The following is a 23,311-nucleotide window of genomic DNA, read 5'->3' as shown; positions in this document are numbered from 1 at the left end:
ATTTCATATTCAATTCATACACCTTGTTCACAATATGTGTGGCTGTCGATTCACCTGGTGGTTTCAATATTGATTATGCATTATATTGTTGAGGTCGGGAGGTTTATGTATTAGTTCTGATGTACTGAGTGTGTAATATGAAATTCTGCTGGGACTCGTCGATATGGGGTAAAATGTCTCATTTACTGGTGATGAAAATAATTACAAGCACACACTCGGTTTTAGAACATTTCTTTTATTAATTTTTACTTCAGTTGCCTTCTCAGAATTCTTCTACAGATTTAGCGGAAGGATGCATTTTCAGAGCTCAATTTAACAATCCCTTAAACCCAAACTGACTATTCATTTCTAAAAAACAAGCCTCTAAGTCCAGACCCTTAACAAGCCCAAAGCCTCTCACAATACTCCCCAAAGCATCTGCTGCAACAATTAGGGGTTTAGCCAGGTGATTCAGGCATATGGGTTTCTGCTCATTTGAGTTACAGTCTACTTTTATGGCTCAAAGGTCAGAGTAGAGGACTGGGAGCCAGGGGACCAGAATTCAAATTCCAGTCCAGTCACTGGCTCCCTGACTTCTTTTCAATTTGGTGTGATTCTCTTTGGCCTCAGGTTTTTTTTTTTGTGCTGGTTTTCTGTACGAACTGCAAACAGCTCAAATCAAACATAGTAAAGGCTAGTTCAGGGTTTTCTCTCTCTCTCTCTATATATATATATAAAAATAAAAGCCAGACCGATTAACCCGTGAGTTTTTGAAAATAATCAACATATGAAATTTTAAATTTAAAACAATTGAAATATTTGTAATTTAAAAAAAGCTAAACCTAAAATAAAGCAGCTGAGTAAATTGTTGCAAAGCAATTGAGGGGAGAACTAAGATCATGTTTTATCAGGTAAAGATGCCGATTCAGTATTTATGTCTTTTCAAACCCACTATATAGGCTACTCCCTAAATAAACACAGCCTGTGTCAATATAAATTCAAAAGAACATTGTATATATGGATCATTTAGCATTGCCAATTGCTGTTGTGTGATTATGCAATGCTTTCTGGTCTTTGGACCTACTCTGGATTCACAACCATTAATCAACAACCAAAACCAAATTAAACTGCTACAAAGTGAGGGAGTGTCTGAATAAAGGCTATCCTGGCAAAATCATGGCTTAGCACATTCGTTGATTTAGCACAACATAGGACTAATTATATTATATATATATATACATACATACATACACACACACACAAAATACATTTCACTGGGTCAGCACAACACCTTGAGACTATTGGGCAGGGTTAGTTTTAATGTTCATAGGCACTCAACTTTGAATCCAAGCAACACAATTATCATCGATATTCTCACTCCTGGCTAGACCCCCGGACAGTGCTTGTCGATACATTTGATACGCATTTCAATTTGTTCTTTATGCATCTTCCTCTGATTTCTTACAAGTCATACTATGTAGCATAGAGGGCTACACAAATACACACACACACACACACATAAAATGTTAATTCCTCGATGGCTGGGCCAATGGACTCTAAAGCTTCTCCAGAGCTTTACCTAAGTTTAAGACGAAGCTCCCAGCTTATCCGCTAGCCAGGGACAAGATGGTACCTTTACAGAAAGGGAACAAACATGCAAGGACAGAGTTAAGTCTACTGTATGCCCCTTTCTGCTGGACACAACAACATGTGTGGAACACAAAAGGCTCCAAGAAAAAGTCACAAGCAGTATGGCTATCAACTGATCGACCACAAAACTTTTTTTTTTTTTTTTTACAAGCAAAGATTACTGTAAAACCCCCAACAACTGTAAATGAACTAAAAGTAAACTCAAAAATAATATCAGAGAATTGGGAGGGAGCCCCCAAATTAAAACACTGCATTGATGCAACCCTCCTCCTTCAGGATATGGTTGCAGAGTTAACTTCCAACTTTAAGTTAATCTTAAATACACTATAGTAGTCTTTATTTTAATAAGTGAATTGAAGTCGGAGACTGAAGTTGGGGAGTTCAGCTAGGGCCATGTTCAAGACCAGCAACAGGTCTCTGCAAAACATCACATTACATTTCACTGTCTGCGAATGCCTTACCAGAGTCAGAACCATCATTTAGCGTGTAAGAATCTGCAGTCATGTTAACACTTATCTGTTCAATTGGCTTGGAACACATGTAGTGCATACCCCTGGTTTGTACTGGAAGAGTGAGCAAGTCATTTCAAGCAGAGATTTGTTGTGATGGCGGTATCAGTGGCTTATAAAATTGAGGGACACAACACTGTAGGGCCTTACATTTTGCTAGTCACAGATCAGCAAGTTTGGGTACAATGCTTCGGGGTACAAATATGCTTGCAGGTGTCAGCTCAACCAAGTGCACCAGGGGTTGCAAATGAAGACAGTATCCAAGATAGAATAGAAAGTATCCAAGCCACATGAACAGTTAGGTATTGTGTGTCCTCAAGTCCAATCCAACCAACAGACCCCAGCATCTATGCATTTTAACATGCTGTTTCAGATGCCTCAGTATAGTTGATTGCCCAACATACTGTGTATTTCTAAAGATGCTTTTTACACCTTTATATAAAAACCCTACAAGAGCATGTGATGGAAGCACACCCAAATTCCCCATAAATAAAGCTGGGCAGTTTTTGAAAGCAATTGTGTCTGCTAAGGCAACGAGGAAGATTTTGCAGACACCACTGTCCTGCAATGGAATGCTTACAGTCAAAGATGGGAACTGGGAAACCTGCAAACCACTGACTGCCAAGCCTGAGGCTGTTTAACAGCTCTATATTGGGGCAGGAGAACAAAACAAACACTCATATTCATAAGCACAGGAGCAAATTTACAGTTTTAAAAAAAACACAACCATTTTTTATTAAAGACTTGTTTCAGCAAATTCATTGTCAAGTCATTGAAAACTGTGTTGTCTTTAGCTATATAACTGCTGTGATGGATACAAGAAAGACTGTCAGTTGAGTCCCAGGTTCTTAGTGCTGGTTGAGGACTGCAGCTGGCAGTAACTGCTCTAGCGCGTTATCGTTTCATTTTACAGCCACAGATTATCTGGGACTACTAGTCTCAAAATGAGTCCCAATCAGTGTCTGTGAAACGTGACAATGCACTAGCGCAGTGGTTACCAACCTCAGTCCTCAGATTTTTATTTTAACCAGGAATTTCACTTAAACCAAATTCAAGCCCCAAACTGCATAGTAGCAGCTTGACAAAAACGTAATTTACAGACTTTGTTGGTGTACGCAAACTCACTACAAAAAAACAGTGGTGAGGACCGTGAGCGAGGAGTGCACCCCCTCAATGAAACTACAACACTAACAGTGAAAGGAGCATGTGGCACATTAAACACAATAGGGGCCCACTAGAGGTCCCCACAAGCTAGGCTGGACCCCCGTCATTCGGCTGTCCCTATTCTCTGCTCAGCTTTACATATTTACAATACAAATTGCATTTAAGGAACGATCTGATTCCTAATAATTGACAATTAAAAAAATGAAGTAGAACTTACATTTTACAAACAAGGTAGACCCCGAAAAACACATTAAAAAGGTGCTCTTGCAGAGATACCAGGCACCGTATTTGATATGAAACAAAAAACAAACAAAAAAACACAGGTGTGAGGATGAACACACCCCGCCCCCCCCCAAAAAAAAACAACCGATCTGATGGTTAGGGAGATAGTGAATAATATTATTGCTGGGAAAAGCTGGCACCCGCTTCTTTCCTTTTTTCCTCTTTCGCTTATTATTTCTCTCAGTTCCTTGAAGCAGAGTCTCTTCTTCTGCAAGGGCGTTCCAGGAGAGCCCGTAGCGGTGTGCCAGTCACAGTGGGCCAGGCGAGGAGGGAGCGGCGGCACAGTGCAAGAGGGGGAGGGGCAAAGGTCACAGTGAGCGGAGTCGTGAAGAGGCTGCTGCTGCTGCTGCTTCTTCATCGTCACAGTGCGTTGATTGGTTCAGGCGGATACCTCCCCCCTCTCCCTCTGCACATCCTCCCCATGGATGGTGGTGGGGTGTATGGGTTTGGGAAGGAGTGGGGGAGAGGTCTCCCCCACCCCCACCTGTACTCCTCCCCCCCACCTCCTCCTCCAAGCCGGAGAGTCCTGCGGTTCCAGGGGCGTGCATTCTCGCCCCCACTCTGCTTATCTCCACTGGCGGAATCCCAGTGTGCCATCAGGGCCCATCGGCTGCCGGATCACATTGTTGGGCGACCTGGCTTCCTCCAAGGGGGTGCTGACTCGAACTGGCCTGATACGGGCAAAGAAAAAACAGCAATCAATAATAATAATAATAATAATAATAATAACAACAATAATAATGAAGCTTACAATGCAACAGTTTTATTTGTAAATGGTACCCCACTACACTGTAGCAATAATTGATGGTGTTATGAAGTCCAAGTACAGTACATGCTCCCAGACAATATCCCAGATACCTGTCTGTGGTCGGTATGGGTTTCTCTGGCTCCTCCTCTGGGCTGGCGCTCCCCAGGATCCTGCGGCGAGCCTCTGCGTACTCAGCCTCTCTCTGTGCCAGCGTCTTCACCTGTGCCGGTGGGCGCTGGGCAGGGCTGGAGGCTCCCAGGGACCCGTTACTCGAGGGTCGCTTGAGGATTCGGATCTGTGGGGGAGGGGCAGCGTGCAGAGAGTCGTCCTGGATCACTATGGGGGTCTTCAAGAGGGACCTCGATTTCCTAGATACCAAATGGGACAGATTTATCAAGGCCCAACATCTTAATTCAATTTGATAAAGTCCCATGTTATAAAAATCTTGACAAATGCCATACTGTAATGGTTCTGTTAAGGTTACCGCTGGTCTATTGTTATACCTCTAACTGTTCAGTTAAGGGACACGGGATTCACCCTTTCATGAGATCAAACTCTAGAAAAACTATGCTTACTCCACATTTGGTCAAGATTTATAAGAATTTTTACAACAGCCTCTACTCACTTTTCTTTTTGGCTGATCCTCAGCTTCTCTTCCAATCGTCTGTCTATTTCCTGAAAAAAAGCAAAAAGAAATTAGCCAACTGCCGCAATATTTTATATTACACTGCGTTCATTTTATTGAAGAATAAATCAAATAAATGTTCATTTTGACCCCATATATTGCATTGCTGGGGAAGAAATAGAACACAAAAAATCATGTTTTCTGTAAAAATGAAGGTATTTATGATTGTCTCTTAGTTTATGAATTTACTGCAACTCATCTATATTAGGATTATCGATATTATTGGAACAGAATTAAAATGGCACTTTATTATAAAGAAAATAATTAACAAAACTGTATATGCTAGCATTCGTTAATTAATCCCCTTTTAAAAAAAGAATCATCTTAAAAAAAAAAAAAAAAAAAACACAGAAAACTGTCCCGTTCACCAATGTGAATGCTTTCACATGACGGCCCTGCAACTCCCCAGCAATCTGCCTATTTACAGCAACTGCTGCCAAATCAAGACAGGGCTCTGTTACCACAGGCTATTTCTGTCTGTTTGGATGGACAGCCAAGAGCCAAAAGCCAAACAACTTGTCCTGTGAGTCTCCTAATGAGCAAGCAAACAAGCGTGCGTCGCTGGAGAGAATGGCAAGACAGGATCAGGGCCACTGCAGCCCCTAACAGTACCACTGAACACTAACAACTGTTCAGCGTTTGTTATAGAGAAATGATTTAAACATAAACCAAGAAATTATATTTCAATTGTAAGTGACATATTGTTGGCATCTTGCTCCGGCACCTGTATATGACACAAGCACAGATCACCATGAATGGAATTTGTTGTGCACGGAGAAGGCACCCTCTAAACTACTTGCAATAACCTGAGGGAAATATCAGGTCCCTTAAAGAGCAAGAGGATGACAATTTAAATGTTAGATTACTTTAGATTTTCGGAGAACTACAAGGTGCAAAAGCCTGGTAAATCTGCCCCTGTACTTTTGGGGCTCTTGACCAGTAAGGGGGTTCTGTATAAAAGTGGGGGAACTATGCCAAGAGGATTTTCCTCCCCAAACCACACGATTGCAAAGGTCAATGCAGCTCCCGATCATATGGGTCACCATGCACTTCAGGTAGTCACGTCAGCGATATAATACACAATACAATGCATAACAAAGGGAAAGTCAAATGTAAATTACACCAGTGTAGTTTGCAGTTATGCACTATTCCTTTTTTCGTTTTTACTGCTTACTGTACAAAATTCATCCCACAGTATCCGAATTTCAGGTTTAAAATCAAATTCTGCAGCCTAAACTCAGCAGAGTGAAGGCGGGGCAACTGGCATACACGTTATTTTTTTTATTTCTGAAAACAGCCTATATTAAAAGGTGACAAGGGGTAATCCTTTTAGGGTTTCAGTTGTACAAGGTCAGAAAACAGTAACCGCTGTGAAGTGGGGTTTAAACCCCCATATGAAAAGAAAATAGAACAGTGCTTGTAAAACATTATGCACATTTATTTAGATAATGCAAGTTTTGTTTTGTTTTTTTTATTTATTGTACTGTCTGTACGTAGTCACCTCACATTCAACGTACCCAGCTTATATTAGTAACGCTGTTATTAATACACTAGTATATACATTTAAGAAACGGTGCAGTTAGTTCATACAGACCAAATACAACGCGGCAAAAGACTTACATCACCTACATGCTTGTAACCACAGGCCCGTGTTTGGTGCCGCGAAATGCAGAGGGAGTAACTTAACTGTAATGTGCGGCTTCGGGCGCTGCTTCTCACAGTTTAATATCCTAATAGGCTGTCCACTCTACCACAATAAAAAACAAAAACAAAACAAGGACCCCTGTTTCTCTTCACATCGTTAAAAAGACTAACTCTACGCGTACTAGTGTGTTGAATGATGGCGACACATTTGATTATTATAGTCTTACTCGAACCACCAACCTTTGTAAGTAAATATGGCTACAGTGGTTACACCAGAAATGCGTATCTGATTCACTGAGTAGTTGTTTAATCAAACGAACAATTAAGATTAGATACAGGTACGATTTATAGAATAAACAGTGTGTTTTACAGGTATGTGGTCCAGTCGTAACTTACCAAAACTACCGCATGCTAAAAGTCAAGTTTCATCACGTAACCACTGAACTCTAAAGTACGAGGTGCACAAAACATAACATTTAAACGTTTTAAATAACTGCTTTGGTCAATCTCTGTTTTATAAGCTTCTGGGGTTTAGAAATCTCCGTTTTTTAAGCTTCTGGGGCTTCGAAAATTCTCAGAAAACGCGGCCCCTGTCCCTTTAAGCCACGGCCTAGTCCCCCGCACCATGCCCGGTTAGACCCGCAGGTGGGGTTCCCCGTGGCCTGTATTGATTGGACACTCCCGACGCGCCGGTCGGTTCCTGGAAACCAACCCGCCTCTATGACACCCAGTCCCCACCACAGTCCGACTCTCACCCCACTATCAGCAGCTTCCTCCCAGCTCTCAGCAACCTCTTCATCTTCCATCTTCCAACCTCCCAGACACAGGGCAAGGGCGGCTCTGCGCACGCACGCGCGCGCACTCAAACTCATCGGCGGCGGCGCGCACGTCACCACGCATTTAGCTGTAGGCATTGCGAGCAAGTTGTCTGCCGGGTAAAATGATGGTCAAATGCAGTCCTGTAATTTTTGGTTTCCTTACTGCAGGAACCTGTTCAGCCAGAGGATGGCAGTGGTGAGTTTTGCTCGGGTCGGTCAGGGTCTACTTTGGCCACTTTATTAGCAGGATCTATCACCCTGGTGATGTTTAGACCGTTGCAGGTCAGATCTAGTCATGATACTTTTGTAACTGAAGCAGGTGGCTTCTTTGAAGACAATAATGCACCAATCAGAATTGTGCGTGTGTGTGAATGGTTTGAGGAGCAAGACAGGCATGCCCCTCGGCCACCACGATCCTTGGATCTTTATCCAATTGAGCATGTTTGGGATGAACTTGAAAAATCATCACGCTTTTTTTTTGACAGGTTCGACAGATTCACGTGTCCAGTGCTGCTAAATTAATGGCATGTGCCGAATCATAGCAAAGTGTTATAAAGCATATAGGCAAGCATGCTGACTGAAAAGAACAAAGCCTTACATCACGTTCATTGCCACTAACTGCCAGAGACGGGCTTGCTAGGTCTGTAGGGTCAGGAACCCTACAGCTTAACAAGACGAGACTTTTTACATGAGTTGAAGCGACATTCACTTGTCCAAGTTAAATGTATGCTGCTATTGAATCTAAGGGCCCCAAGGTAAAAGATTAATAGTAACATTTAACATATAACATTGGTTATGCTACTGTGAATTGGGTATTATATGTGTTCTGAAGCTATGGACAGTATAAGGAACACAGTTAGATCTATCTGTCTACATACATGCGTGTTTTCTGATGTGCTATTTTTTAAATAAAAAACACCGCGGAAATAAGCGCGCGTTTGAAGTGCCTCTCCGCTGGGTGGCGGGCGCGTTCCCGGTAGCATACGAGCTCGCTCACCGCTGCCGTATCGTGCGCGCCCCCTGGTCGTGCGGAATGGTGATGCTGAGAAGGAAGATGGCGGCGGACTGGAGCTTGGGAATCCGCTGCAGGCATTGAGAGAGACCGGGATAGATGAAAAGAGATCCAGGCACAGGCCAACCCCGAAGAAGTCGGGAGTGAAAAACAGGAATATAGCTGCTCACAGAGCTCGGGCCGACATAACAAGACAAGAAACCCCCCCCGCCGCTGAGTCAGAATCCAGAATAACAACGTAGAAAACGGCGGTGAATCGCTGTTGCGGCCCCAGGCCGGCTGAACAAGAGGCGGGGAAAGGAGGTGAGTCTCGCAGTGTCTGTGTCTCCGAGAGGCGATGGAAGCTGGAGGGCAAAAGCTGGGGAAAGGGAGATGACTGAGCCGTAGTGCCAGGAGGATGCGACGTTGTACCTCTCTGCCTGTGAACTAGTCCTATTGACTGTAAGGGTCCGCTAAATGAATTAGCTATTCATGTTGAAACACAGGGGCCTTTACATACTTACTGGGCTATTCTATCTTCCACAGCAGTATATCGAAACATATTTAGACTTGTGATCGGAATACAGGGACGAATAAATAGGAAGAGACGATAATAGACAACAGCCCCGTTAGTACCACCAAGATGTGAGGCGGAAGATTGTATTGTTTGGACGGCATTGCTGGGTCCATTGTTGGGAGATCTTCTGATGGTGTGGCTCAAACACACCCAAGCATACAGATCCGGTATTCAGTGGTCGTCTTATAATCAGCATCTTGTAATATGTGTATAATACAAATAATATTATGTACAATACAAATAATATTCAGTGTTTAGCAGGAGCTATAGTGCGGAGTGTTTTGGTGTGTACTTTTAGAGAATGAAGTTGAAGTCTAGTATGTAGGTAACACGCAGATCTCACCATAGAGAACTGGGCTCTGTTTTGTGAACTGCATCCGTCGGTCTAGAATAGAGTGATATGTATCATATGTACGATATTTTCTGATAAGAGCTTTTTTTTTCTTTAAGTATTCAAACAGGCCAGTGTTGACGAGTTCGTACAGTCTACAGAGCAGTGGCTTTCAACTTCAAATAGTCACCAAACCTTTACACTTATCAGTGGTATTATAAATGAATATATATAATATATATATATTAATATATATTATATATATTTATATCTATATTATCCATATATTTAGGTGTAACCAATTTATGTAATACGCAGCATCAGATGTGTACTTTCTAGATTGCTAGGTAGCATTGCATGGTGTCTGATCAAGCTGTGGTTTGGGTTATTTCTTGGACAGCTCTCTGTGGAAGTGGATATGGACAGTGCAGGTTTGTCAAGCCTATCGCAGGGTCCGAGGCCAGTGCCAGCGGCCTCCTCCCGCTGACCTATAGCAGCACTCGCCCTGCACAGGAATTTCTGCTGATTTAGGCAAACTCCTATTTTTAGGAAATGAAAGCTTGAGAGGATGGCCTGCCTCTCATAGCCTCTTCTGGGGCAGATGCTCAGTCAGGCAGAGGGAGCAGCTTGGTCATCAGTGTGTTGGATTATACAGCACACTGTATCAGTTTTCATGCAAAATGTGAAATTTGGCAGAATACTGGTTAAACCAGACTTAAAAGCTGACCAGGTCGTATACAGCAGACAATTCCAACACTGCTTTTTGCAAAAGTTAAAGTTTATCTATTTTTTACAAAATTGTGAGTGGAGGGGGAATAAAACAAGAAATAATTGGTAGTCATTTTTATTGAGCAGAAACATTGAAAAGAAATGCATTTCACCAGAAACCTGTATTAACAAAGTACAATTCCCTTGTGCTGTCTTGTCAGAACTATTATATAAAAAGTAGGTGGATTGTAGCCTGGTAAGAAATAAAAGGGCAGGGTTCGATTCAGGATTTAAGCAGGAAAAGTGTGCATGGATAGAAATAAGCAAAGGGTCCTTTGAGGCACTCTGTATTTTGTAGGAAACAAGCACATGTCTTACTACAAATTAAACAAGTTTGATGTGTTTAATTGTGGAACAGTATCAATGGACAGTCTAGTCCAGTTACAAAACACATTACCCAGCTTTGAGTATTAGCCCTTTGTGCTAGGGCTGAGCTTTTGTTGCAGTCAGAGCCTAAATGGCTTCTTGCTAGCATTACCTCTTACCAAAAGTGTAGCAAACAAGCCCAGTGCCTGCTTTGCATGTTCAGAAGACTGGAGCCTGGGTGGAAGGTGGCAGAATGGAACTTCAAAGGCAGATCATCAATGCATTGGGATGGTGACCTTCTTTTGATCACACCTTGGATCAGCACAAAACCTGAGAAGCACCAGCAGTTACTGTGTTACAAGAACAATGGAAGTATTTTAAAGTGAACACTCACCTCTGAAGACTGACAATAAACGATGAGGTGTTTCCAGAGCCTGGAAGAGGTGTTTTTATAGTCAGCACACACCAGCAGCGGGGCTAAACAATGAACCAGGGAAAGGATATATTTTTTTCTGCTGTTCAGTGACTACGAATCTGTGCCCAAAATAATCAACATTTTCTATCATGGGTGCAAATACATGTATTGTGTGTAAATGTAAGTTCCAGTACAAAAGTTTGGTCATTCAAATTGGGGACCATGTGACCTTCACAGCTCTGCCACTGTTCCTGTGGTGCCTTGCAGTTATGCTGCTCTCCTGTTCATCTTAAAATCTCCTGCTTTTAAATTCGATAGAACCACGTTTTGTAAAATTTAAATATGCCAAGCCTGGTGCAAATCTTATTTTCTAATTTGTAATAGTGGCAACACTATTTGCTGAAATAGCCACGTTCCTAATAGAAAATAGTTTAGGGTCTTGTAGCAGACGTGCATTTAACATACTTTATGAGTACCTGGTAATTATTAATAATACTCGGAGCAAACAATGTGTTTATTAGACGGTTCTTCCCTTTAGTAATAATGTACAGTAAACAATACTGGTGGCGCCTAAGAGATGGTCAGAGAGATAACGAGTGCTGCCTGTTAGATTTCCCCGACAACTTGGGCAGGTCATTATTTATTACAGTCTTGTTGACGCACGCAATGAATGCGTCGCATAAAACGAAATGCTATCCCTGTGTGAATTTCTCTTTCTCTGTGAACAGTGACCCGCATTAACACCTTTTAAGGTGTCAGCCTTGGCACCAAACACCATTCACCTCCGTCCATTTCACCTGGTTTGGAACAGCCAGCCAGGACAGGTGTTGTGCGATATTTGGCCTGCATTCATGTACAGGATTAAAAAAGGGCCGAATTTAAGGCAAGTCGGGTTTTGTTACAGTATACTATAAGCGCACTGAGCAGGAATGGCACTGAACGGAAAGTGAATTAGCACCAATGGGGATGAATATTCAAGAAGAGCACGTTCTGAACAAGAAGAAGATTGGGATTTTTTTAAAGAGGATACGGCAGGATTACCTGCTTTGAAAAGTATGCTCGGCTGTTGATGGGAGACGCAGTGCACTAATGGTTTGTTAATCAGCTTATCTGTTGCGAGGTTTCGTCGTTGTATGTAAAGCAATTCGGAACTAGTTTATATCTTCGTGCTCCGGGGTTAAAAACACGGGAATACTTTACCATGTAAAATAGTTTAAGTATTGGTAAACTAAAAATATCCGTGTATTCAAATCTGCCCTTCCACAGGCAGTAACCGTTCTACAGGGGGAAAATGTGACCTCTAGATTAATCGTTTTGGCAATGGTTTGTGTTTTTTATATGGGAATACAGCATTATGTCTTAGATTGGTATTGGTTTACAAAACAAAAAGGGGATGTGACTTAAATCTCTCAGCGTTCTGTTCCTGAACCTGGTATGGTATTCAGCGTTATGAATGCTGTTCAGTCTGTGTTGTATTTTGATTCAGTTAGTTTTATCAGGGCATGTTTACTTTCTCTGAATGATAGCAGGAAATCAATGAAGATCTTCTCACCCATTTTATTTTATTAATTGAATGTGTGTACTTTTAAGATGAGGTTGTAATAAAGATTAGGACCATTTATATACTGAGCATCAAAAGAAACTTATCTCTTATATTTGGATAAAATTCAATAGATGTGATTGAAAAATGAGTCATATTTTAGAGCAGGTGCAGTGACTTTTTATTGTGCTGATTAACAATTGACATCACAAAGGTGCTGCAAAATGATCTGTCGATCCTGGGCAGGTGTTGTGACTCTTGGTCTCCCAGTTCGTGGTCATTGGCAGAGTGTATCTGGTTATACCGTCTCGCCAGGTTTGAAATTGCTGGCTGCGAGCACCCAAGACTGCAAGCCACAGTATGCTGCCCTAGTCCAGCCTCCAACATGCCGATTGCACGAAGGTGCTGCTCTCTTGACAGACTCTGTGTTTTTCTTTATTGCTTTGATTCAAGCTTGCAATTCAACAGCTCAAATCACTCCATTATCCACTGTCCAATCAACTGTCTCGCTAATTAGGTGATTAAGTACATATACTTCAGTCATAGTCACTCAAGTTATCATGGTCATATAAATGATCGAGTGATTAAAAAGAAACCAAAAACATTTCATCAATGTCCATTTTAGTATACCTTATTTTTAAAAAAAAGTAAATGTGTTATAATAGTGATAAGTTTCTTTTGATGCACGGATTGTGAAATACATTTAGAAACTACAGGTGATTTAGTAACCTGAAAGAAAATGTAAACTGTTTGAAGCCCTCTAGGCAAGACTGTTTTCTGTTGATACAAAGGTGGGGAAATAACTTCATCCTCGCCAGTGTCTGATGCATGACTATAGAATGATTTCTCCAACCTGGGGCACTTCACTTGAAGCACTCTGCACAAGAGAATTGCACTGTAGGTTCTGACCCAAGCATTTGAAGAACAGCACCTGAATGGTAATCATTTGAAAGGAATTTGAGTATTTTACAGTACACCCAGCTTATTCCCTTTTGCCTGAACCCTGTGTGCTGCCAGGATAGTTTTGTCCAGCATATCTGTTAATGTGATACATTAGACAGGCTGCTCTCTGGAAAATGGGAAATGGAAGTCTCTTATTGATCAGTATAGGGTGCTGTTTTTCCTGTAAACTGGATGGTTTTGGCAGGGCACAGTTTTGCATCAACCTAAACATTTACCTACCTATAGCTTTACCTTTTCACTTACCTTTACCAGATTTAGCTAATTATAGCATTTCAGTGTTAAATCTTGTGGCAAAACCCTAAAAATTAGATGCCTAATGTATTGCAGGTTAAACAATGGGCAGGCTGTTGCCATGGATAGGTGGGTTTGTTAAGCACTGTGGGTGTCACAGGATGATGCGCTGATGTATATAACCCCCTTCTCTGCACAGTGGCTGTGACGTGGCGTGATATGGCCAGCTCGTCTGACAGTGAGGATGACAGCTTCATTGCCATGGACACAGAGGAGGCTGTAGAAGGCTCAATGGATCAGGACGAGGAGCCACAGCAGCAACAGCAGCGTCCCCTTGAGGTTGAGCAGCGTCACCACCGCACCATGGGCGAGCTACCCGAAGAGGTTCTCGAGTACATCCTGTCCTTCCTGTCCCCCTACCAGGAGCACAAGACCGCAGCGCTCGTCTGCAAGCAGTGGTACCGGCTCATCAAAGGTGAGCTAGCCTTTCCACAAGAAATGCAAGAAGTATCACAAATAATGCATAAGCCTCATGCCAAAAAGATATCCTGAAACAGCTGTCTTCTGCCCCCAGGTTCTGAAATAAATAATCAGTTTTACTCTGCAGGGAATTGTTCATCTGCTTTGTTTTTAAAGAAATTTGGTAGGGTACAGGGTCAGTTTTACATTATGTAACACAGCGCTTATAATATTCCCCATCTTCAGTCATGCTATTCCTTTAATGATATTCTTACCTTTTATTCAGTTTTTGCCTATACAGTGAAGGCTAGTGATAGAAAGCAGTGCAGTCTAGTGTATTCTTAACTCTCTCCATTTTATATACGGCAATGAAAGAGAACTTGCATCACAATGGAAAAGTATGCTTGTGTGTGCTTATTTTTTTTTTACATTTTTAAAAAAAAAATTTATTAAGGAAATCTCAATAGTGCTGAAGCAAATGGTGTCTGAACCCTATTGCATTCGGTAGTGTTTGTTGAACGCTGAATTAGGGTTATAGATTTTTCTTCTTGTCTTGGAGCCGGTATCGCAAGAGGTTCCTCTCTGCAAGCTGGCGATGTGGAGTTTCATTAATAACCATTTCAAGGACCACAGGGTTTTTTTTTTTTTTTTTTTTTTTAACCTTTAATTACCACTTTGTCTTTGGAGTGAAAAAAAAAACTCTTTACAAATCTTAATGGTCTGGAGACTGAATCAGAATTCTAGTTTTCACATATGCGGAACAATAAAATATCACTACACATCTGAGCATATTTCTTTTTATAACAAGGCTCTCCTAAATGAGTTGTTCAGCTGAACAAATGAAACCTCCATCCAGGGTCTAAACTACCTCTCTGTTTTGTTATTCCATATGAACCCAGAGTTAAATGGCCCCTTGGGCTTGGAACTGCCCACCCCAGCTCTAGATGTGGACACCGTTCACTCGTGTTGTATGTTTACATGATACTCATGCTATTAGCTGTTTGTGTCCTTGAGTTATCGTTTGTGTGTCTGTGCCCTGTGGTGCTGCATGGTGTAGTATGGCTTTGTTAACCCAGCTTTGTCCTTTCTGTCTCCGCAGGCGTGGCCCACCAGTGTTATCATGGGTTCATCAAGGCAGTTCAGGAGGGCAATATCCAATGGGAGAGCCGTACCTACCCCTACCCAGGGACCCCCATCACCCAGCGCTTCTCTCACAGTAAGACGACTCTCGCTGGCTCGTTATTACACCACATGGTGCATAACACAGGGATGGGAATAAGACTCCTGTTGCACAACATTCACCCATTCCAGGTTTTACAACAAGCTTGATTAGCCACAGTTTACAGGCAGCAAGCTCAGGTGTGTCTTCTGTTAAGCTCATAGTAAAACCAGGAATGAATCAAGCTTGTATGCAGTGGGTTTTCTAATTCCATCCCTGTACTTAGGTTGGGAGCTCTTTAGAGGTGAAAAGTAGAGTTTGTGTTTGCTTTCCATAACGTTTAAACACAGTGGGAATGTTTGTAATCAATAAGAAGACATCTATCCCTTTTTTACAATTATTCTGTGTTTGTATAAGACTGTTTCTAATGGGATGGGCTAACAGTGGCTGTACCCAACCTTTAACAGGACTGTCCTGGACATGGTAAAAGCATCCTGTTGTCCTGTCTGTTCTAGGTGCTTGCTATTACGATTCCCATCAGTCCATGTATGTGTTTGGGGGGTGCACGCAAAGCAGCTGCAACGCAGCCTTCAATGACCTCTGGAGACTAGACTTGAACAGCAAGGAGTGGATCCGCCCTCTGGCATCAGGTAGGTAGGAGTGGGCAGGGGACAAGGTTTTGCTTAAACTAGCCTTTCATATTGCAATGTGTTTTGTTTTTGTTTTTTTAACCAGGGAGAATATTCGCAGTAACATATTAATGCCTGAAAGTTCTCCAGAAGTGTTTGTTGAAAAGACAAAAAAATTAAATATTGCCATTTACACTTCTGTACAAAAACCATTTGTAAATGTATTTTGTGTGTGCATCTTTTGAATATTTAACGTGTGGCTAAAGTGCTAGATATAGGCTGGCAGATTTTATCAAAATTGTGAAATGGGCAAGTTTTCAGTCAGTATTGCAAGAGGGTAGTTATGTGTGGACGTGTGAGAGTCAGTGAAAGTTCTGGAGCTGGGAGGGATGACCTCTGCACAGCTGGGACACTGCATTGCCTCTTTGAGAGACAGAGGGTTAGACAGGCACCCCCCCCCCCCCCCCCCCCCAAACTCAGGGCTTGTATATTTTGACTCTGAAACATTGTTGTTGATGCACAGACAGGCAAAGACAGGTGCTGTCAATTGGAAGCCTCTTCAGGCTGTGTGAAGGAGCTTGAAGAGACAGGCAGGCAGACGTGCAGAGAGGGAGAGGGTGAGACAGGCATGTAGGGATGCTGGGGTGAGACTTTCACTGCTGGTTCCACGTAAAAAGGAGACGGATCAGAAAATACTATTTACTATATGAAACCAAGTCAAGTAGATGCACGTTAGAAACCAATGGTCTAAAATCAATGTGTGCACCTGCCCAATTGACAACTGTATGACCTTGGCCTTTATGCTCCAGCCCCCATTTCAGGTAAATCAGCTACAGAAGCCTCCAGAGATAAACAGATGTTTGCTTTTCAATTTGAAAAGGAGGGCAGAGATAATGTTGCCACCTCACACCTGAAGGTCAGAAGCTTTAGCGATAAGGTACATGTTTCAAGTGTAGGAATGTGGCATTTCAGTCCCTGATGTTCTGGAGCACTTGTATAATATTTGCCTATTTTCCGGCAGCATGCTGTAAAATGTGTGCCTGCAAGTATTGTATTATTGTTGTCCTGCTTAGTTTGTAGGTATTGGACTCAGTCAGGAGAGAGCTTTCTCATAAGCTGTTGATTAAACTGTGATGAGTGAGGTGAATATATATATATATAGAGCTGAAGGAAAGAGGGAGGGGGATTCTAGCCAAGGAGCACTGAACAAGCTCATCTTTTCATCCTTTTGTTTCTTTGTGTATGACGATTATCTTGAATATGCTGTCATGGCAGTGAAAAGTTATTTTGAAGTGAATGAGAGCTCTCTCTCTCTCTCTGTATGTGAGGGGGTGTGGGAGAGACAGGGAGCTTGAGAGTGGCCGTCCCCAGTTCTGTCCAGTCTGGCCTCAGTGTGCAACACGCCGCTCATTGTGTGACCATCACTGAGTGACAGCATGGCCAGGCTGCTGACTGACAGTTCCCATTGTCCCGGGCCCAAGCTTCCCAATAGCCATTCAGAGCAGCCCCTTCAGGTACTCCGTCAGCCAATGGGGTGAGCTGCCTCGGCTATTACCTAGGCAACTGGTACTGTGGGAAAGTAGCAGGTACAAAACAAAGCAAGCAAATTGCCAGGGATCTTTTTTTTAAAACTGAATTATGGTGAATTGATAATGTAAATGGATGAATGGTTAAGGGGGTAGTGTGGTCTGGTACTGGTTTACAATTACTAGGAGGCCACGTACCAGGGAAGACCACCCCTTGTCATGTTTCTCATTTTCACAGGGGAGTTTTGAACTAGCACTTTATCTCCTGTAAGGCTTTTGTCCTGAAAACAGTATCTGTTTAAGTATCTGTTGAACTTAGTACTGCTGTATGGTAAGGTCTCCAAATATAAACAAATAACTAAGTAAAATAAGGCATTTTAAGTATTTCAAAAGTTTTTCCTAATATTGATAAGAATGTTGATAAGAATTCTGTGCACATGACCATACTTAAATGTAAAATGAGTAAAAATAGAATAATCCTTGTGTGCTATATTTAAAATGAGGAAGCACTCTTCCATCCTCCTGTTCATTCCAGCTCTGTAGTCCAGGATTCCCCGGGGTGGTCAGGGAGCTCCACACTTCCTCTGCTTTGGTAAGGAAGCTTTGAAGCCAGGCAGCTCCCGCTACGCAGTGACCCCTGACCCCTGTGGGCATTGTTCACATTCCCTTATCAGCCAGGCTGTGCTGGGTTCCCAGGCAGAGGCATGCAGAGACGTCCGTGTTCCCACTGCCAGGGAGAACAGACTGGAGGGCATGGGCAAGTGCCCTGGAGAAATCCCCCGGGGCAGGGCTCGAAACGGCCCACGCTTTTGTTTCAGCTAGGAATTGAAATTATTACTTGAACCCATATTGTGAGGTGTGGTAGGACTGAAATGTTGAAGTTTGGCATTCACTGCAGAGCCTACCCCTGTTAATTGGGGTGCTAGAGAGGTGCTGCCCAGAAGCTGTGGTCTGAGAGAGCAGCTCAAGAAAGCTGTTCTAAAAGGAGACTAGCTGACCTTACCAAGTGTCCCACAGTGTCCTTTGTTGTGGTCGTTGACGTACTCAACCCAAAACTTCTTTGTGCTTTGGGGCAGGAGTCGGCCGTTATTTCAGGCCTCGCTGATAAAAAGAAAACAGAATTAACTGCACCTCCCAGGATGTTCCAAACATTCCTATGGTGGCAGTGTGGTCTGGCTACCAGATCTGAAAAGTCTGGGTATTAAATACTTAAATACTAAAATATTTACTGTCTCTCTCTCTGTCTGTGCCCACCCACCTAGCTTTCTCCCTCCCTCCCTCTCTCTCTCTCACATACTTTCTGGTTGATTCTGAGTGAACCCATTTTGGGCTGGATAAAGATGGAATAAGCCAATTTTCGACTATCCCTTCAGTACAGTATGTTGTGTTCCAGTCCCTCACTAACCCTGTTTTCCCGTGCCTCTCCAACTCTGTCCCTTTTCTCTCTTGCAGGCTCGTACCCATCTCCAAAGGCTGGTGCCACGCTGGTTGTGTACCGGGACTTGCTGGTGCTGTTTGGCGGCTGGACTCGGCCCAGTCCCTACCCTCTGCACCAGCCCGAACGCTTCTTTGATGAAATCCACACGTACTCCCCGTCTAAGAACTGGTGAGTGCGGAGCTCCTTAGACCATCCAGTGTACTGTAGCCAGTGTCCAACGCTCTTTCTACCACAGCTCTTTCACAGCAGCGTGTTTCATATTTCAGTTCTGACTAAGTGAACTTGCTGAAAGTATCTCACTGTCTAGAAATCTGCAGTGAACACATCTTAGGAAACTGCATTCCAAAGCATCTTGCCATCTGAGCACAGTTCTCATGGGCAAATTAAATCGTAATGTTCCCAGTGCAGCGCCACTAAGTGGCTGTGAATTATCTTTCTAGTAGAAAAGCTCTGCTCATTAAATAGAATGGATTTTTGCATGTGAGTGCAGCAAAAAATAAATACATTGGCCCTAATAAGTCTAGTACATATTTTAACTGCTTCTTAATTTGGTCTAAACTGTAAACGAATTTCAGCTAGTTTCGTATCCAGTCCTGATGCTCTCTCCCTCTTAAGGTGGAACTGCATTGTCACCACACAAGGACCCCCTCCAATGGCTGGCCACTCCTCTTCCGTCATCGGGGACAGAATGATCGTTTTTGGGGGGTCACTGGGCTCACGGCAGATGTAAGTTATTTCTAAACAGGGGTGCCATTGTTGCTTGGGAGTTGATTGTCTGTTCTCATGACATGTGCCCCCCCCTCCCCTGCCAGGAGCAACGAGGTTTGGGTTCTAGATCTGGAGCAGTGGTCCTGGTCCAAACCCAACATCGCCGGCCCGACGCCACACCCACGGGGCGGACAGTCCCAGGTAAGGGCTCTCCTTCCTCATACCTTCTATACTTTCCCACTTCTCAAATTTTTGTAATGAAAACAGGATTCGAAATAAAAGGAAAGTAAGGTGCAAGCATGTGAACTTGTCTAGCTTATTCTGACGTAAATGTCTGATTTTTTTATATAAATAACTTCACAAATTTAGCTCTTACTCTGCGTGCTCTGAGTGAAGCGTCAAAGCACAAAGTGCTGTTTGTAACGCAGCAGGAAGATTTGAATTATGAATATTTTTAATTGAAGAAAATCACATGCTACAGGGCGGTGAAATGCCAACAAGCTATTCCAAGCCCAGTGCCTAGAAAGGTGTCTGCATGTCAGTCCTGTGTTAGAGTTCTGTTGTAGGAGGCCTCTAGACCTTAAAAGGCTTTGCAAGTCATTCCCTACATTGTGTGGTTTCCTGCGCTTGCAGATTGTTATTGATGAGGAGACCCTGCTGATCCTGGGGGGCTGCGGAGGTCCAAATGCAGTGAGTATCCCAGGGGGCTCCCTGCTGTTTCACTGGGCAGTGCTGTCATTGAACATGCTTTGATGCAGAACTTCAACAGATCAGCTCCACTGCTGTGAAAGAGTTTAGAAACAACATTTTAAAGCAGAGGCATACAAATATAATAGCAACATTGAATACAAAATAATTTGTATTTTTTTTAAACAAGATTAGTGCAGTCTTCAATGCAGTGCAGCCAGGGTTAACTTCATCTTAATCATAGTGGCAGATACTTACAATGAACACTTCCAGTGTGATGCATTTAACGACCGCATTAAAATGGAGCTTTTCTGTTCAGTAAGTTGCTAATCGGGGTGTGTGAATCCAGCTGTAAGTGCATACTAATCCCCTTCCCTCTCAGCTCCTGAAGGATGCCTGGCTGCTCCGCATGCACGCAAACCCGTGGGCCTGGCAGCAGCTCAAGGTGGAGAACGAGGAGCATGGCGCCCCTGAGCTGTGGTGCCACCCAGCCTGCAGAGTAAGGAATTCTAGCTCGGGGAGTCTGTTCAGTCAGTGTTGGGGAAAGCTGATTAACCAGATGCACAGTCCAGTCACTTCAGCTAAAACTGCAAATTCCTTAACATTGGAAAGATTTGGGTGAAGCATCCTGGAATTGTTTCAGGCAATAACATTTTGACGTGACATGCCAATTACAGATAATGATCACAATGTTCACTTTGGCAAACATTCAAATAATTGAGGACTTATGACCGGTAGTTTGGTTCACTTTGGCATCCAATTTAAAATAGTTAACTAATCCTTAACTATTAAACACTTGGCTCAGTTTAGAAATACTAAAAGAAACTAAATGAATTCAATGACGAGAGTTTCAAAAAGAAGTCTGTATCTAGATGTTTGTATAAACCCTAACCCCTGTGTTCCTGTCTCCCTCCCAGGTGGGTCAGTGTGTGGTGGTATTCAGTCAGGCTCCCAGTGGCCGAGCTCCCCTCAGCCCCAGCATGAACTCTCGTCCGTCCCCGATCAGTGCCACGCCTCCTTCTCTGATGCCCGAGCAGCGGGAGTACCGCTCACACTCACCAGTGAAGGGCGGCGATGAGGTGCCCTGTGTGAACGGGCGCTGGGGCACACTGCGGTCCCGGGCTCAGAGACACGGTGGGGCCAGGGAGGGCAGCCTGTCCCCATCCCGGGGGGGTGCGGCAGGAGGCTCGGACAGCCCTCCCATCCTGAACGGGGGCTCATCGGCAGGCGAGAGCCCGGGACAGGCAAGCTCGCCGGGCACACCCTCCGGAGCCGAGGGCTACGACTTCCGGACCAGACCTACTCCTGAAACCCAAGACCTGAGGCCAGCCGACTACAGCTGGGACCCCAAAGCGGGCAACCCAGACTCCCCTGAGGCCAAAACCACCACAGCCTCGGGACGAGACCCCACCCCAGAGCAGATCAACGGCATCCACACGCCTCCGAGTCTGGCCACAACACCCCAGGGGGCTGTATCGCCTGGAGCTCTGAGGCGAGGGTTAGAGGCTGTCAAAGGGCTTTCCTCTCAGGCTCCTCCTCCTCCTGCCGTTCCCCTTGCGGCTTCAGGCTCTAGCCCCCCCTCTGCAGCCGCCGCCGCCGCCCCCAGCCCCGCACAGGCTGACGGACATTCCATCCCTCCAATCGCCCGCAGGCTGGGCCACCACCCGCCCCAGTCACTCAACGTGGGCAAGCCGCTCTACCAGAGCATGAACTGCAAGCCCATGCAGATGTACGTGCTGGATGTGTCAAGGGTGAAGGAGCGGGGCCAGGTCAGCTGGAAAGTGTTTGGGGGGGGCTCTGTAGTGGGACCCCCCGAGACCAGCCTGCACACCGTCGTGCAGGGCAGAGGTGAGCTCATCATCTTCGGAGGGCTTATGGACAAGAAGCAGAATGTCAAGTACTACCCCAAAACCAACGCCTTGTATTTCGTCCGCGCCAAGAGATAATGCCAGAGTGGGGAAGCCACAGAAACAACAAACTTCTCTGCAGAGGATTATCTGGTTAAACCCTGCCTTCCCCCTTTTGACTGATTCCTCCCTCTCTTTTCAGAGGGAGGGGCAGACTCTAGGACCCCAGGGGGGGCATAGCAAAGTTTTTTTTTTTTTAATGAACACTTTCACAGTTGATTGTTTACAAAGAGGGTCTGTTTCATCTGAGTTGGCCGAGGGTGGAAAGGGCAGTGTGTTTGAAAAATAAAAGGTAAAACAGGGGGGGGGGGGGCCTTGCAATGTAACTGGCATTCTGCTCTGTATAGTTTCCACTTTCCTGGCGTAGCTGCCTTGTATCTCAGCTGCTAATATGACCAACAATGAAAAGCAACCCCTCCCTGACTCCCTACCCCACCCACTCCTCCGCTCAAGCTGCACTTAAAGCTGTTTAGTATAAGTTAGGGTGGTGTGCTGGCTCTGAATTGAATGATACAGGCTCGAGGTTCAAGAGGGTACAAGGAATCCTGTTTTTGGGTACAAACCACAGCACACACAGACAGGTTCCAATAGCTGAGTGTTTAGAGCACTGGGCTGCAGTGTGGATATGGGTTCCGTTTGTTCAGTGTTTAACATAGTGTATTTGAGGAGTAGAGTCCTAGGGGTGCAGTGTGGAAGGAGTGAGACTGGAGTAGCTTGGCGATTAAGGTGTTGCTGTACTTCACAGATGTACCTGGGAGATGAGTGTCGGCACTTCAAAATTACCCACAGTCCTTTTTAAAGGTCTGATTTATATAATTTTAAACAAAGTTCTTTTTCTATTGAGGGCCTTGCACAAAACAGTAAGCCGCAGCAATGTGGTGTTTGTGATCCTGTTGAATACATAGGCAGTGGGTATGTACATCCCAACTATGTGATCTTATCAGAATAAGACAATAAAACAAACAACCTTGCCCTTTTCAATTTCATGATTGCTTGTTAACCTTTTATCGTCTGAGCCAAGATAGAAGGAACACATCCTGTCCATTTCCAGATATTTTTTTTAATTTTAATTTGAACAACCATTATGTTTGTAGACACAATTATGAAAAACACTTATGTCCCCATAAGGGAAATTCTAATATTTTTTTTGCTTTTACAGCAGGATATGTATACAAAATAAATGCTGTTTGAAAATTA

At 43.8% G+C, this 23,311-nt stretch overlaps 2 protein-coding genes across 2 annotated transcripts; one reads left to right on the top strand and one right to left on the bottom strand.

The window, feature by feature from the left end:
• Positions 1-219: 219 nt before the first annotated feature.
• On the bottom strand, positions 220-7,514 carry LOC121328762 (SUZ domain-containing protein 1-like). Its single transcript, XM_041273803.1, has 4 exons — positions 7,417-7,514; positions 4,958-5,007; positions 4,443-4,700; positions 220-4,255 (listed from the first exon to the last, which is right to left on the bottom strand). The coding sequence occupies exons 1-4, from the start codon at positions 7,465-7,467 to the stop codon at positions 4,150-4,152; spliced, it is 465 nt and encodes a 154-aa protein (XP_041129737.1). The 5' UTR covers positions 7,468-7,514; the 3' UTR covers positions 220-4,149.
• A 972-nt stretch (positions 7,515-8,486) lies between these two features.
• Positions 8,487-23,311, top strand: LOC121328813 (F-box only protein 42-like). Its single transcript, XM_041273891.1, has 10 exons — positions 8,487-8,794; positions 13,801-14,076; positions 15,160-15,276; positions 15,735-15,869; positions 18,827-18,980; positions 19,428-19,538; positions 19,625-19,721; positions 20,154-20,210; positions 20,590-20,706; positions 21,125-23,311. Exons 2-10 carry the CDS (start codon positions 13,821-13,823, stop codon positions 22,151-22,153), a joined length of 2,073 nt encoding a protein of 690 aa, XP_041129825.1. The 5' UTR covers positions 8,487-8,794; positions 13,801-13,820; the 3' UTR covers positions 22,154-23,311.

The sequence above is a fragment of the Polyodon spathula genome, chromosome 16, assembly GCF_017654505.1.
Source record: "Polyodon spathula isolate WHYD16114869_AA chromosome 16, ASM1765450v1, whole genome shotgun sequence".
NCBI classification, from domain to species: Eukaryota; Metazoa; Chordata; class Actinopteri; order Acipenseriformes; family Polyodontidae; genus Polyodon; species Polyodon spathula.
The sequence above is the reverse complement of the archived record's forward strand: the minus strand, read 5'-3'. Positions and strand labels throughout refer to the sequence as shown.